Source organism: Bubalus bubalis, chromosome 14, assembly GCF_019923935.1.
Source record: "Bubalus bubalis isolate 160015118507 breed Murrah chromosome 14, NDDB_SH_1, whole genome shotgun sequence".
Taxonomy (NCBI): Eukaryota; Metazoa; Chordata; class Mammalia; order Artiodactyla; family Bovidae; genus Bubalus; species Bubalus bubalis.
In genome coordinates this window covers 72,443,030-72,459,424 of record NC_059170.1, presented here as the reverse complement: position 1 = coordinate 72,459,424, position 16,395 = coordinate 72,443,030, and the positions used below count along the sequence as shown (strand labels likewise).

Here is a 16,395-nt window from a genome sequence, read left to right as displayed (position 1 = left end):
CCAGCTGAGCTATTTCAAATCCTAAAAGATAATGCTGTGAAAGTGCTGCACTCAGTATGCCAGCAAATTTGGAAAATTCATCAGTGGCCACAGGACTGGAAAAAATCAGTTTTCATTCCAATCCCAAAGAAAGCCAATGCCAAAGAATGTTTAAACTACTGCACAATTGCACTCATCTCACATGCTAGCAAAGGAATGTTCAAAATCCTGCAAGTTAGGCTTCAACAGTATGTGAACTGAGAACTTCCGGATGTTTAAGCTGGATTTAGAAAAGGTAGAGGAACCAGAGATCAAATTGCCAACATCCTATGATTGTTGGATCATAGAAAAAGCAAGAGAATTACAGAAAAACATCTGCTTCTACGTCATTGACTATGCTAAAGCCTTTGACTGTGTGAATCACAATAAATTTGTGTGGAAAATTCGTAAAGCAGTGGGAATATCAGACCACCTTACCCGCCTCCTATGAAACCTGTATGCAAGTCAAGAAGCAACAGTTAGAACCAGACATGGAACAACAGACTGGTTGCAAATCAGGAAAGGAGTACATCAAGGCTGTGTATTGTCACCCTGCTTATTTAACTTACATGCTGAGTACATTATGAAAAATGCTGAGCTGGATGAAACACAAGCTAAGATTGCTGGGAGAAATATCAATAACCTCAGACATGCAGATGACACCATTATGACAGAAAGCGAAGAACTAAAGAGTCCTTTGATGAAAATGAAAGAGGAGAGTGAAAAAGCTGGCTTAAAACTCAACATTCAAAAAACAAAGATCGTGGCATCCAATCCCATCACTTCATGGCAACTAGATGGGGAAACAATGACAGACTTTATTTTCTTGGGCTCCAGGATCACTGCAAATGGTGACTGCAACCATGAAATTAAAAGACACTTGCTCCTTGGAAGAAAGCTGTGACCAACCTAGACAGCATGTTAAAAAGCAGAAACATTACTTCGCTGCCAAAGGTCTATCTAGTCAAAGCTATGGTTTTTCCAGTAGTCATTTATGGATGTGAGAGTTTGACTATAAAGAAAGGTGAACACCCAAGAATTGATGCTTTTGAACCATGGTGTTGGAGAAGACTCTTGAGAGTCCCTTGAACTGCAAGGAGATCAAACCAGTCCATCCTAAAGGAAATCAGTCCTGAATATTCATTGGAAGAACTGATGCTGAAGCTGAAACTCCAATACTTTGGCTACCTGGTGGGAAGAGCTGACTCACTGGAAAAGACCCTGATGCTGGGAAAGATTGAAGACGGGAGGAGAAGGAGACAACAGAGGATGAGATGGTTAGAAGGCATCACCAACTCAATGGACATGAGTTTGAGCAAACTCCGGGAGATGGTGAAGGACAGGGAAGCCTGGTGTATGCATTCCATGGGGTTGCAAAGAGTCGGACACGACTGATCAACTCTGAACAGCACCGCTTAGAATAGTTCTGTAGCAGCAAAGTACTACTTGTTGAAAATCTCCCTCTCCTTCAACTGTGTTCTTGCTGGTCACCCAAATATATAGTACTTCTTTACCTCAAATTATAAATGGGTGGGAAAAGGCAGTAAACACCATGAGTTTGGGCAAAAGCACTGACTTTCCAGCTGCAGAGGTCAAGGAATTAGTGCGTTGGGTGCTGCTTTGAGGGTAGGAAATTACTTTGCCACATGCAGTGGGCGGGGACGGGGAGGGGGCAGGAAATGCTCAGGACTTGGTGATCTTTCTCACGGCTTGTTAAGTAGAGCAGTGGTTTTATTTATTTATTTTTTCCCGATCAACATTGTGCTCAGTACAGTAAGGAATAGCTGTGGGTAATGCTGTGTGTTGTAATGTCCACTTTCATCTCATCTGTGGCCAAGCTTTGCAGAAGCGGTGCCTTCCTCAGTGGGGCAGTGGCTTTACATTGGTGTTGAAGGAACCTCAGGGGGCAGGGAGTTGCACCCTCCCCCCTTGGTCTTCTGAGTGTAATTTATGTAATTTATGCTTCTTCAGATGGTGTTTGGAAAGAATGAGGGATTTGCTTAAAAGGAAAGTCTGCTGCTGGTCTCAGGGAACAAAGGAGCTGAGAGGGTCCTGAAAGTCCACACCCCACCTTTTTCTTCATGGGTTATTCTTCCTGTTTGCGACGAGGCACAGGGCTTTATGGAAGTGTGTGGCAGAGGATTCATCTGGCAGAGAGAAGGGGCAGGGGAGAAGGGTTGGAGGCCAAGCAGGTGAGACATGAGGCGGGGGTTTCTGAGCTATGCTGGGAGCAGCAATAAGAGAGTGTAAAAAATGTGGTGGAAAGATTGTCAGTTTGGATTCAGGGGCAAGAGATAAAGACAGATAGGTCAGTCTCAGGTTTCAAGATAGAAAATTCTGTTTTGAAAACTTAGAATAGTGATGTCTGCCACTAAGGCTCCTGTTCCATGTGAGTGGCTGTGCAGTAGGGAATTTCCAAGGACCCTCTCAAGGTTGGATGAGCCAGGGATGTGCAGCACGGTTTGCAGAGGCCAGGCCTCGGTGGTGACAGCAGCGTGTTCTCATTCTTTGGTGGGTGCTAACGCCATCTGTTCTGTTCTTCTCCCAGAGTTTCCGGTTCGGTGTAGAGATAGCCTACGTGGGAGCTACCATCTTGGATGTCTGCAAGCGAGTGAGAAGGAAGACATTGGTTGGAGGCAACCATCAGAGTAAGGCTGCAGTTCTTCGTATTTGTTACACAGATTAGCTTCCCTCGTTGCCTGGATCGACCCCAGAGTTTGTGCTCTCTCCCTCAAGGCGGCATCCGGGGTGACTCAAAGGGGCAGGTGGCTCTTCTGTCCCGCACCAACGCCAATGTGTTTGACGAGGCCGTCCGGGTCACAGAGGGAGAGGTGCCTGCCCGGATTCACCTGATTGGGGTAGGAGTGCATGTCTGTCCTCTGCTCTAACTTGGAAACCTCACCCACACACAGAGCCGATGAAAGTGCCCCTCGCTTAGACTCATCTTGCACACAGGAGTTGAGGTGACTGTCCTGCGTCTGGGCTGGGAGACACTCCCTCCAGCTGTTCTGCTCCAGCGAGTCCTGTAAAGTAAGGCCCAGCAAGGACCGCGGACCTTTTCCCCTGCTCTCTAGAAAAAACTGCATGCCCTTCTCGCCTGTGTGCACACACAAAAGCGTGCCACATTTATGCTCTGGCTGCAGTTTGAGAGTCTATTCCAAAAAGCCAGCTCATTTCAAAATCCCACCTGTACATCCTCTTTACATTGTCTTGTTAACAACAGTAATGAAAACAAAAAACGAAAAGAAGCCCAAAGTTTCACCAGCAAACTTTTTCAGGGGATTAAATCATTTGGATTGGACAGAATCATTGATATTTGGACACTTCTCCAGCCAGAGGAAGAACGGAAGAAACGTGAGTACTGCCTGGCCGTGTGGGGCAGCCACAGGCACCCTGGTGTTGGGCGGGAGGTGGACGGGCATGTTGAGTCGCTTGTTGTCTGCCCTGGAGGAGCCGATATGCTGCTTCTGGCAGCGGTGAAGTGCCTGAGGCCACCTGTTCTCAGAGGCGGTGATAGCTCTTTGCAGGCCCTGGTCTCGGAAGTCTAGATCTCTCTCTCACACACTGGCCCCGCAGCCGTCATCCTCACCCGCTTTCTCTTCCATCTGCCTGAGGACCTCACATGTGGTGACTTCTACCTGGGCCCTGTGCAATTGTTTCTAACACTTCCATAGCACACTTGCTTTTTAATTACCGCATTGTTTCAAATCCCCGACGAGCAGGGATCTCAAGGGCAGAGCTCTTGACCCCGAACTTGATGCACAGGTCACTGTGCTGACTCACCCCGGTGCCCAGGGCAGGTCATGGGTGCTGTCGGGCCTGGACTCAGGTCTCCAGCTCTGAGTCCATTCATTTGTCTCATGGTCCATTAGGAATGTGGAACTGCCACCACCGAGCATGGGTGCAGCTGTGTCCCCCTGACCCACACGCATGTTCCCTCTAGGAAACCTCGTCATTAAGGACAAGTTCATCAGGAGGTGGGCACACAAAGAGGGCTTTAGCGGCTTCAAGCGGTACGTGACTGCGGCCGAGGACAAGGAGCTGGAAGCCAAGATCGCAGTCGTGGAGAAGTACAACATCCGCATTCCAGAGCTGGTGGCGAGGATAGAGCGGTGCCACATAGAGGACTTGGACTTCGCAGGTGAGGACGTGGGGCGGGGGCGGCCTCTGGGCCTCTTGCCAGCGTGGACTTCACTGTCCGGGGCGACCACACCAACGAGAGGAGCTGGGCTGCCTTCCTCCCGCCCCCCTCTCTTTCTGCTCTACTTCCAGCAGGAAGAAGGGGCTCTTGAGCCCCAGCTCTGCCACCGCGTGAGCCTGGGCAAGCCCCTGCCCTCCCCTGGGCCTCTGTCCCCTCGTGTGCAGGCAGTGGGTGGCAGGTGGCAGCCGTGAGCTCTGGACAGGACTCTGCCGTGCACTCAGCCCCTGCAGTGGGCTTCTCATCCCCCTCACCTGTTTACTGTCTCCCTGCCTCCCTTTTTTTTCCAAACTGAGGTTCCCTTTTCTGCAGAGCTGCACCCAGGCGAGAAAACCAGGGCAGCATACACTTTTCTCCCCTCTGCTGTCTCCCCCTGCCTGCCCTGGCTGACGGTCGGCTGTGTTTCTGCTGCAGAGTACATCTTGGGCACCGTGCACAAGGCCAAGGGCCTGGAGTTTGACACCGTGCATGTCCTGGATGATTTTGTGAAAGTGCCCTGTGCCAGGCACAACCTTGCGCAGCTGCCCCACTTCAGAGTCGGTGAGCAGACGGAGTCCTCATTGTGGGGCTGCCTTGCTTTTTCCGGGATGGTGTGGCCTCTTGGAAGGATCCTCCTAGAACAGAAAGGTCCTCCTGGTCCTAAATTTATTATTCTTAGACTGTGGTTTTTAGAAAAACTGAGCTTCCAGGGCCTACTTCCGTCAGGCTTCTCCAAGGGCAGGTGCGCTTATCACGTCTTGGTATTTCGCCATCAGACAGAAGCTCTAAATCATATTTTACCTACCCACCAGGGTTTTCTTCCTGTAATTTTTTTTTTTTTTATTAAAGAGGCCTGAGAATCTTAAAAGGCGTCAGTGTACACTATCATTTGTCTTCTTTTGTATCAGTTTATACTTGAGGCTACCTGTTAAACTCTGAGCATCAGTGCTGTTGGTTTGGGGTTTAAGTCTTAGAATGAAACCATTTGAAGTCTTCCTATAAACAGACAAAATCTCTCTCTTAGTCATGGAGTCAAAATTTGGGTCATAGCCTGCATGGGCAAGCCCCAAATAGCAATACTAAAAATTCCTTATCTCTGACAAATATATTCCTAAAACAAGAGGAAGACATAGTGTTGAACATATGTTGCTGTGGAGCAGGGAGACACAGTGGCCACAGAGAGATACCAGCTGCTCTGTCTTGAGGAAGTGAAGTTTATTGAATAATGTAATAGAGTGTGGCCACATGCAGCCCTTAGCACGAGACTGTCGCTGTGTGTTAGGATTACAGCCGGACTGTTAGCAGTCCTGCTCTCTCATTGGTTGGTGCCGCAGGGGCCCCTCCCACAGGCAGCCGGCTGTCAGGGATCGACTTTTAGTGGTCCATTCAGCCAGCTATCAGCGGAGTGGTAGTCATCAGGAGAGTGAGGTAAGAGGCGGAGCCTGGCTTCCTCCCTGGGGCCCTTCAGCTCACCCAGCCCTGGGCCAGCACGTGAGCCAGGGACCCAGGGAACAGGCTGGGGTCCTTGTCCTGCAGGGCTCCAGAGCCTTCACCAGAACTGCACCCTGGCTGGGCCCATGCCTTGAGGTGGTGACCCGGTCCCTGATCCCCGCCTCTGAGACCTCACTGCAGCAGCTGTCTACATGTGTCACCGTCTGTGGGGCCTGCCTCCGCCGTACTGGCAGCCTGTAGAGCCTGAGGGCCGTTAGGGCCTGGGTGCCCAGCTCCCTCAGTGATGACAGCCGCACGGGGTCTGGAGGCCTGGCTCTGAGGGAGCCACCAGCTGAGATCTGCCTCCCCTCAGCCAGGACCCGCACTCATTGGGTGACGGTTGTGCCTGGGGACTGTGTCCTTTCTTGTCAGAACAGAGCATAATATTCACTTGGTGGAGGTTTACAGGAGCATCGTTCCCTGACCGTGACCTGATCTCAGGAACACAGGCTCTGCCACCAAGACGTTTGCAACAACTCACTCGTCCCTCCCTCCCCTTCACTAGAAAAGGGCTTTGCTGAGAGCTCTCGGGCAGCTTGGGCTGTTTAGGGCACAAGCCATCCAACTCCTTGCAGGGCCCTGCATTAAACTCTTCTCTGCTCCAAAGTTCAGTGTTGTGGTGTTTGGCCTCATCCTGTGCCCACCCTTCTAGGGTGGATGGCACAGCTCCTTGTGTGTTCTCAGACGGACCCCATGCCTTGTGGAGGGCTCCTGTGTGCAGGCACTGACAGGACAGAAACTGCACGAGCCCATCCAGACTGGCTGAGGGAGAGGGAGGGCGTTTGGAGGGAAGAGCATAGCCCCCGAGACAGAAGACTCAGGAGCCCCGGGACCCTTGTGTGGCTGTGGCTGAGGTCTGTCTGTCCAGGGACTTAACCTCCATCAGCCTGATTTCTGCCAGCCTCCTGGTTGCCATGACGATGCTCCAGGCACGTCACTGCTGACCACGCACCAGGTTCTGGGTGACCAGTGAACAAGCCCCCAGGACTCGCCAGAGGCAGCACAAACAAGAACTCAAGGTCCTGTGTCCCTTGTCTTGTAAGGTTTGTTTGTTTCTGGATTTGGTGTTTGTAGGAAAGCTTCATTTGTGAAGCCAGCAGATCTTTAGGGATTTTTGCGGGGTGGGTGGGGAGTAGTAAACGTTTAGATGAGGACACAAATTTTTGTAAGCAGGCTTGTGTGTTGATATATTTTTTTCCCTTTTCTTTCTTTAGAGTCGTTTTCTGAGGATGAGTGGAATTTACTGTATGTAGCAGTAACTCGTGCCAAAAAGCAGCTCATCATGACCAGATCTCTGGAGAACATTTTGACTTTGGCTGGGGTAAGTACAGACAGTTGTTTGCTGACTCCTGGTTTATAGATAAGCCTGGCTTTTCTTAGTCTCTAAACCAGTACCCCAGAGAGTGAAGTAGGAGAGTAAATTTTATGTACAAATAATCTCTACCTGTTGTGTGAGTTTCTGCATGAACTTTGACCTTGTGTATTCTTAGAACCTGCAGCGTGGTTTTCTTGTAGAACCTGCGTTATGGTACTGGTTAGATCTGTAACAGAAGCAAATTATCACATTGGCAGTTGATAACAGATGGCTTGTAGAGTAGTGATACCATTTCACAACATGGGTTATATGAGGAAATCTGAGACATTTTAATGTTGAGACAGTGATATATTGCAGTCCTACATCTGCGTTATGTTTGGAGTCCATGTCTCTGAAACACCAGGGACTTTTCTTTCACATCCGCAGCCCCCGTTATTGTCTCATAAAATTTATGGTGATTCCACATGGCCTCTACCACCCGATCCATAATCATACTTTTATGATTATCTCGAAAATGTCTTTGTACAGTTGATTTGTTCAGATCAGGACCCAGACAGACATTTGGTTATTAGGTCTCTTAAACTTCTTTATTTAGAGCAGCCCAGGACCCCTCCCTCATCCCTGACACTTCTGACTGTTTGTGGAAACTGCGTCAGTTGTTCCCCGGAGCATCCCCTCTTCTCTGTTTGTCCTGCAGTCGCCTGCCCTGGGTCGCCATCAGGGCAAGTCACCTGAGGGGCGTGACTGGGCTGGGGTCTAACTGTTCTGGCAGGAACCCTCCACGGTGCGGGGGCAGCAGGCTTCGTGCTGTGCCGTATCCCGTCAGGAGGTAGCGGTTTCAGATTCTCTCCCTCTTGGTGATGCTCAGACTGTTCACCTCTTTAGCAGACAGAGCTAGGAGATCCATATTTTTGACACTGATCATTTCAACCCCAGTCTTTAATTTAAGCTTCTTGTTGAATGCAGCACAGATATATAAAATAGACACGCAGGCGCAACGGGCAGAGGTGGGCTGCCCTCTGTCTGCACCGTCGGGAGCGGGTGGTCAACTGCACTTAACAACCTTCGTCACTTGTGGTTCTCCAGCCCAGTCCTTTAAGGATTTTTACGTCTTTACACATTACACAGTTTACTTTCTTTTACATTTGAATCTTTTCTCTTACACTGAAAATCTTGGTTCAGAACCGTATTTATTAATTGCTTATTTATATTATTCTGGGTGTCAAGTTTTTCAAGTAGTACCAATATTACTGTTGACAGAATACTGGGTGGAACTGAAGATTTCCTAACAGCTCTGTCTGTTAATATTCCACTGAAGATGTGTAGTCAGAGTACAGTGTTTTGAAGTACCATGCTTGAAATGAGTCTTTTCCCCTCTGTGTGACTTGATCACCAGTTTAAGCACAGGTAGACTTATTTGTTTATCTGCAGCACCTACAAGGATTGCTGTCCTTCTTCATTATCTTTTTTGAATGCATAAAGCTTATGTTTCTGAAATCAGAACTTTGTAACAGGTGTCCTTTGAGAAGTCTTGTTCCCTCCCTATCCCTTGTAGACTTTCTCTCCTTCCATCATTGATAGCTAGCTTTTAAAAATTAGTTTTTGATATTTTTTTTCACAGATATTGACAAATATGTATAGATGTATTTTTCTATTTTCCTTTTCCATGAAAGGTAGTATTCTATAATATTCTATACCTCACTTTTTATCAGTTTCTAAAGCTTTTTCTCCTCCTTTTTATAGCTGAGTAGTATTCACTGCATCCATCTGACATGATTTATGTAGTTCCTCACCCATGGATATTGGCTTTTTTCCAGTCTTTTGCACTTAATACTTTTGCCACCATGCATGATCTTAGGCACAAGTCATTTTCTGTTTTAGTTAATGCATCTTGGGGATACAATTCTACAGTAAAAATTTCTGGGTAAAGGATAATGAATGTATCACTTTTCTAGGTATTGCCATATTCATCACGGGAATTGTATGTCTTGGAGTCCCACAAGTTTTGTGTTAGAGTCTAGCAGACTTTTTAAAGCTAACTGGAAGCATGTCAGTTGCTCCTGCACACATTTTATGGGGGAAATGAGCTTTCTCCAAGGAGAAAAGAACACAGACTCTGGAGAAGTGCTTCCTTCTCACCAGGCTGGTTAGGAGACATCTGTTGGTCCAGGGGCTAGCACGGCCCGTTTGTGTGACCAGGTGATTCTTAGTCTGAAGGGCCTTGCATGAGGGGAGGACTTCTGCTTTTTCTCTGTTGTGGCTTATGACTCCATCTGGGAACATCCTGTTTCAGACGTGGTGAAGTCCACCCTGGTCAGCAGTTAGTTGTTTGTACACACTGGCAGGAACATGAGCATTTGTATATTTTCTGTTCTTTCCTGTAGCAGGTAGGCAGACCCTGAAAGACAGAAAAACCACATAAATCAGAACTGTAGACCTGGATTTTGGGGGAAAAAAAAAAAAATGGATAAATAGCTAGTTGTAATTCAGAAAAACCCATGAAATCATCCTTGTTTTGTCGGCAAGCGTTGGAGGTCTTTCTGGTGTGCCAGCCCTGGTTGCCCTCCTCTGCCGCGGTGGCAGACCAGACCCTGGTGCCTGTTCTCAGGCGTCTCCCATCTGGGGGGGCGCTGGCATTTGACGCAGTGTCCACTGTGTGCAGACGATGCGCGCCTGGCACACACTATTGTGCATCTTATCCAACAGCCAGCTGACCTGGGTGCTGGGTCTGTGCCTTTTGCAGGTAGAGCAGCAGAGGCTCAGAGCTCACTCAAAGGAACAGCCAGGGGCTCGGGGAAATGGGCATGTGCAGGTGTTTGAAGCTCACTGGGCTGTGAAGAGAACATGCAGATCATGTTTAATGTCGCAGAGGCAGGTCAGCCTCAGATAAAATCCAGAAGTAGTCCTAAAATATTATACCCGATAGTGTCACATGTTTGTCCATTAAACCTTTTTTTTAAACCAGTCATTTTAGTAAGAATGCAGCTGGACTGGGTCCCACTGTGCGTGTTCTTTTGGAATTGGTGTTACGTGCAGGGAAAAGGCAGAGAAACAAGGGAAGCCGCTGTGGTCCGTGCTTTTCTTATCTTGGGACTCATATGATGTCCTAGAGTGTTGGACGTCCAGGTAGAAAATTGCAGAGGCACTGCAGCAACACCCTTGTTCTCTCCTTCTCAGGAATACTTCTTGCAGGCGGAGCTGACGAGTAACGTGCTGAAGACAGGCGTGGTGCGCTGCTGCGTGGGCCAGTGCAGCAACGCCATCCCTGTGGACGCCGCGCTCACCATGCGCAAGCTGCCCATCACCTACGTACGTGTCTCGGCCGCTGCCGCTGCCCTTCCCAGCGTTTAGCTCAGTCATCCGAGCTTTATTGCCAGGCAGCCGTGAGCCTGTCCGGGCCATGGGTGAGGGAGGTGAAGGGGAAGCTTGTCTGATCCTTCCATGAGGAGGTCTGGAGGTGCCCTGTGGACCTCAGTGTCACAGACACTGGACCCCTTGGGGCCAGGCCAGGTGGCAGTCTGGGAGGCAGGCTGGTGCAGACGCCCAGATAGCTTTTTCCTGGCTTTTTCATCTCGTGCCTTAATACGTCCTGGGAACATGATAAAGCAGAGTCCACCCTGGATGCTTTGCTGGGGGAGGTGTGACCTCAGGGCCACATGGCAGGTCTGAAAGCATCAGAGTCTGATGGAGGGGGGTCATACTTGTTGGTGGAAAACGTTTGTCCTCCAACTGTCCCCCTCCCCTCCTTTCCTTACCCCGCCCTGCAGAGCAACAGGAAGGAGAACAAGGGTGGGTACCTGTGCCACTCGTGTGTGGAGCAGCGCATCGGGCCGCTGACCTTCCTGACTGCCTCCCCTGAGCAGGTGCGCGCCATGGTCCGCACGGTGGAGAACGTCGTGCTGCCCCGGCACGAGGCCCTGCTCTTCCTTGTCTTCTGAGCGCTGGGATGCCCGGGGGGCTCCTGCCCCTGCAGACAGTGGCGTGGGGGGCTCCCTCCCTGAGGCCAGAGTCGCTCACAGAGCATTTTCCAAGGATGATGACGGCGGCCAGAGTTGGACCTGCTTTGTCTTCACCCCTGGAGGTAGCCAGACCCTGCTGCCCCTCCTCCACGTCAGTGGGCCAGGAACGCGGGGGATGGTCTCTTGATAAAAAAAAAAAAAAAAAATTTATGTATTTAAACTTTTATTACAAGGTCTCAATTAAACAGGCATTGTAGCACTGGCATTCCACTGTGTGAGGCCCCTGCCTTCACCCCCGCTGTTTCTGGACTTTCTCCGTTTCTCCACTTACTGTTGTCAAAGCTCTGTGACTGTTCATATCACACACTGAACAGAGTAGGAGGCTTTATGTCCAGGGACAACTGACACATCAGAAAGGAGATTTTTCATGCTCTGGGGAGGCATGCACATGTGAGACCCAGGGTGCTCCCTTTCATCTTGGGGCTCACAGCCTGAACAGGGAGGCACATGACACATAACAAGTGTACAGCGACTGTAGCTAGACATCTCACGTCCCTGCAGGCAGAGCAGAAGGCCAGAGCCCGAGAGCGGGGCGAGGCCGGCCAGCCACCACACGGGGACACAGGCAGCTGGTTCCTGGTTGGGTACTGGGGGGGTGTCAGTAACACAGCTGTTCTCACAGAGGTGTGGCTTAGCCACACGTGGATCCGGTGTTTGCACGTTTTCGCCATGCAGCACATCAGGGAGGCAGACAGCAGGTGGGGCACTGCCGGGGAGGCTTTGGTGTCTGAGCCCAGGCCGCTGAGTGGGAAGCGGGCTTCCCGCCTTGTGTGGCTCCCCTCGTCTCTCCCACATCGGGCCTCTAGTGGAGCTTGGCGAGCGAGCAGGCCAGTGAGGAAAGCAAGGGTGCTGGCGGACGGGGTGGCTGTGTGGAGAGGGTGAGGGCTGCGTTAACATCTGCACAGGGAGGAGCATTCACGCGGTGGGCCCTGAGCACAGCTGGGGCGGACTTCCTCACCCCCCTGCCGTGCTCCTGGCCCAACCTCACTTGGTGCTCCTGGATCACTCGGCAAAGCAGCGAGTGGGAGGGAGTGGTTTGGATTTGCAGGGCACAGTGTTCAGAGTCTTTCAGTAGAAGGGTTTGGGGAGGGGATGGCTAGAGAGGGCCCCACGAACACGTTTTCTGGAAGTCTGGTTTTGCTCACTGGAGAGGAGGGTGCTTGCGATTGTTGGAGGAGTATATCCTAGGCCTCCACTGAGCACCTGTTGGGCAGGCCCGACCATGGGTGTCTGGAATCACATGCAGTCCTGACTGGGAGAGGGCAGTCAGGGCTGTGATGCTGTGTGGGGGCTTTAGAGGAGGGCGTCCAGAGCTGGAGCCGCACTGCTGCCATGGGGCCCAAGAGGCGCCCATCAGAGTGGAGGGTGGGGGACCACCAGAATGGGTGGTGCTGGAGCTGCGTTTAATGTCGGAGTGAATGGCTAGCTGCCCACTAAAGAAGGGGAGAAGCTTCTGGAAAGAAGGAGCAACGTGAAGGACAAGCGTGTTTGTGGTCATGGTGCCACAGTAAACACCAGTGTTAGGATTTTGGTACTTATTTAAAAAATAATAGGATCCAGGAATTGATACTGGTACTTTGTTTTTTAAGTGTCATATAAGAATTTCTAAAATGTCAGTAAAAGCAAATAGTTGGTGTGTTTCAAATAGAAAAATAATTTTTAAATACACAGTAAAAATAGAAATGTTATTTATTTTAGTTTCTTAAGGAAATCAGTAATCAGTTTATTAAGATAGAAATTCCTATATAGAATTTATAGTTTTGTTAAATATACTTATAAAGTTAATTATATTCTACTTATTTTTATTACAGATTTTTTTATTGAAGTATAGTTGATTTACAATATTATGTTTCAGGCGTACAACATAATTAATATTTTTATAGATTATACTCCATTTAAAGTTATTAAAAATGGTTATATTTCCCTGTGCTGTACAATATATCTTTGTTGCTTATTTACTTTATACATAATAGTTTGCATCTTCTAATCCCATACCCTTGTGTATAAGTGTTAAATATCCATTATCATTTTAATGAGTGATTAGCTGAAAAAAATAAAAGTGTTATTCAAAAATATAAACTAAGCACTGCATGGAAATGAAAATCTTTTAGCTCCTTTATAAAGGTTAATCTTTAAAACATGGGGCTTCCCTGATTTCATTTAGTTGTGAATGTGTTTTTGTGCACATTTTCTGTAGAGATTTGTTTTGTTTCTACACCACATAAATTGGGAGAATAAGGAAAATAATTATAAGCTAGCTCCAGATATTTTTCTTTGGTTCATTCATTTTTAAGTAACCCCTTCTCATTGATAGCTTAAATGAGATCTTTTTTCAGCTGTTTAAGAATGTTCAGTCTGTTAATAGCAAGTTCTAGTATTTTATTTCAAAGTTAGGATTTCTGATTTGTCTCCATCTTCTTTGATTTTATCATGTATAGAGAGGTTCTGATGCAGAATTAGCCATATAAAAACAAATTCTGTTATGTCACGTCATATTCCGTTTGTTTAGAAGTTATTGGAAATAAAAATTATTCTTGAAATAGTGTTAAAATATCATAGTGCATTGTAGATTATGCATTACTTTGTCCTTTCATATAATTATTCTCAAGGCAGATTTTAGATTTTTTTTAAAAAACTAGGTGATAGCATTTGATGAACCTAAAGTATTGGTACAGAGAAATTTTAAAATATCACAGAATATCAGCAACTGAAATTGCAGTCATTAAAGGTATGACCTGTAGGAAATGTTTGGAGAGATGAGATGTGTTTGGCTGGGGCATGTGTGCAGTAGGAGCAGGCTAGGGAGGGCCAGGTCACCAAGGGTGCTGGACACGAAGGAGTGTGGGTGGTGTGCTCAAAAATTATGAGAAGTCAGTGAGAAATTGTAAGACATTAGATTTCCTTTTCAGGAAGAGCATTCCAGTTGTAGATTGGAGGATGTTTTGAGAAGGTCAGCTCAGTTAAGAGGCTCAGAGTCCTGATCTCAGCTAGAAATGACATCTGCTGGGCTGGACCAGCACAGGCGAAGTGGTCCAGTGAGATGGGCTTGTCCTCTAGTGAGTGGTCCTCAGAGTGTGGCCCCCAGGTGAGCAGTGTCACATCCCCTGGGACCTTGATACAAATGCACATTCTGTTCTTCACCCACATCTGCTGGGTCAGAACTCATGAGACTTGAGGCCAGCAGTTAGTATTCTTATTATTATTATTACTTTTTATTAGAATGTCTTTGCTTTACAATGCTGTTAGTTTCTGTTGTACAGCAGTGTGAATCAGTTATAATACATATACATGCATCCCCTCTCTTTGGGGTTTCCTTCCCATTTACATCATCATAGAGTATTGAGTACAGTTCCCTGTGCTTAGTGATCAGTTTTATACATAGTACTGTATATACGTCTGTCCCTGTCTCCTACTTCATCCCATTCCCTTCCCCATTTTGTGTCCATACATTTGTTCTCTGCACCTGTCTCTTCATTTCTACTTTGCAAATAAATTCATCTGTACCATTTTTCTAGATTCCACATATGAGCGATATTTGTTTTACTTTTTCTGACTTACTTCATTCTTTATGACAGCCTCTAGGTCCATCCACATCTCTGCAAATGGCACAGTTTTGTTCCTTTTTGTGGCTGAATAATACTCCATTGTATATATGTACCACATCTTCTTTATCCATTCATCTGTCGAGGGACATTTGGTTGATGTTGATGTTTAACGAGCCCTACAAGTGATTCTGATGTGCACTGAGTTCTGAGAACTTCTGCTTTTGGGATTAAAGAGGTTGAATCAGTAGGACTTAGGGCTTCATTGGGGGTAATAAGTCGGTGGTAGGAATCCTGACAAGACCCCGGGGTTTCTGGCTCATTTGCAGCGTGGGTGAGGGTACCCTTCATTGGGACAGAAAACATGGGGTGTAGTAGGTTTGTGTAAAAACACTGATGGACTTGGTTTTGACTTGTCAAGTTTGGGTGCTTATAAGAAACCCAAGTAGGTTTGCTGGTGGGGACACAGGTCTGTAGGTCAGCAAACTGGCATGGACTGCAGGCAGTTTAGATTTGTCGTGTGTAAGTGGCGGGTGAGGAAGACCATCATGAGGGTTTCGACGAGTCCACTCCACCATAGCGTCCAGAAAAGAAAGCACAGAGGAACACCAGGCTTGAGCTGAGAAAGGAAGAGCATTCTCTGAAGAGGCAACAGCCAGTTCCCAAAGATGGAGTTGCTGCTGAATTCAGGAGAGGAAGGGGTTTAAGTGGAAGTGGCTTCAACATCCAGCACTGCCCAGACCAGCACGGGTGGGGAATAAAGTTGCAAAGCCAGAGGCGGTGTTAGCGTGGTCAGTTCAGTGAGGCCAGGAGCTGGACCGCGGGGGCTAACGTGGATGGGGCCTTTAGGTAACCGAACATGATCATGGACCAGTCATACATATGTACTTTGGTTGCTTCCTGAAGCCATACTTCAGGGACAGCAAATAGGATCCTTTTTTAAAGGCATAAACCTGTTCGGACAAAGACAACGGGGAGAAAGTGACAGCCACAGGAGTCTGGAGGTTGGGAAACAGATAAGTGAGTGACGACTGACAGCTCCCCAGGCCCAAGAATTCTGACAGGGGGCGGGACTTGATGGTGCTGGGACCACGGGAATTAGGAGTAAAGGTGGAGCAGGAACAGTGGCAGAGAGTTTGAATAAAAGCCAGTTGCATCCTCATGTCCTTGCTGTCCTGTGAAACTGGGCAACGTCTCGTCCTCAACCCTGGCGGAATCCAGAGCTTTGGTCTCTAGGAAGGATGAAACAGGAGGCTCTCCTGAAAGAGACCAGGCACAGCTGAGGGCCAGGGCCACGGTGGTCACAGGCCGTCATCGTCTCGAGCTCAGGCGGCTGCAGCAGAAAGCTTGTAACCTTCAGACTCCAACTCCTCCCAGCTCTGGAAGCTGGGAGTGTGAGGGGAAGGCACTGGCACCTGCCTGTTGAGCACCTGCTTCCTGGTTCACAGAGAGCATCTTCTCACTGTGTCTTCACCTGAGGAAGGAGCAGGGAGCTCTCGGGTCTGTTCCCAAGATGCTGATCCCATCCTGAGGGCTTCACCCCGTGACCTCATCACCCCCAAAGGCCCCATCTCCTGACACCGTCCCCTTGGTGGGGGTGTGGTTAGGAATCAACATCCTAGTTTTGTACATATACATGCACATGCTAGATGGGAGACCAGCAACTTCTGTAGGGAGTAGACCCAACTTCAGTGAAACACCCACAGTGATGTAGATTCCTTGGGTGACTGGCCCCCTGGAACCCACATCGGCATCAGACTACCCAAGTGCCCAGGGTTTCAAACAAGTTTTTAGTGCTCGACCCTTAAATAGGAGCTGCGGACCAACCAAATG

The 16,395-nt window shown here is 48.3% G+C and overlaps 1 protein-coding gene across 7 annotated transcripts in view; it reads left to right on the top strand.

Annotated features, from left to right (window-relative positions):
- The window catches only part of FBH1 (F-box DNA helicase 1), a 33,761-nt gene extending 22,536 nt beyond the window's left edge, over positions 1 to 11,225 (top strand). The window contains exons 14-21 of one of the 7 annotated variants that reach the window (XM_025264525.2): positions 2,567 to 2,666; positions 2,755 to 2,876; positions 3,297 to 3,372; positions 3,962 to 4,159; positions 4,529 to 4,756; positions 6,901 to 7,007; positions 10,194 to 10,310; positions 10,769 to 11,225. In XM_025264525.2, the coding sequence (XP_025120310.1) occupies positions 2,567 to 2,666; positions 2,755 to 2,876; positions 3,297 to 3,372; positions 3,962 to 4,159; positions 4,529 to 4,756; positions 6,901 to 7,007; positions 10,194 to 10,310; positions 10,769 to 10,939 (1,119 nt within the window). In that variant the 3' untranslated portion in view covers positions 10,940 to 11,225. Of the gene's footprint in view, positions 1 to 2,566; positions 2,667 to 2,754; positions 2,877 to 3,296; positions 3,373 to 3,961; positions 4,160 to 4,528; positions 4,757 to 6,587; positions 6,730 to 6,900; positions 7,008 to 10,178; positions 10,311 to 10,768 lie in introns of those variants that run through there. The other 6 variants (XM_025264524.2, XM_006044084.3, XM_044928267.1 and 3 more) reach the window with 6 other exon arrangements.
- The last annotated feature ends 5,170 nt before the right edge of the window (positions 11,226 to 16,395 follow it).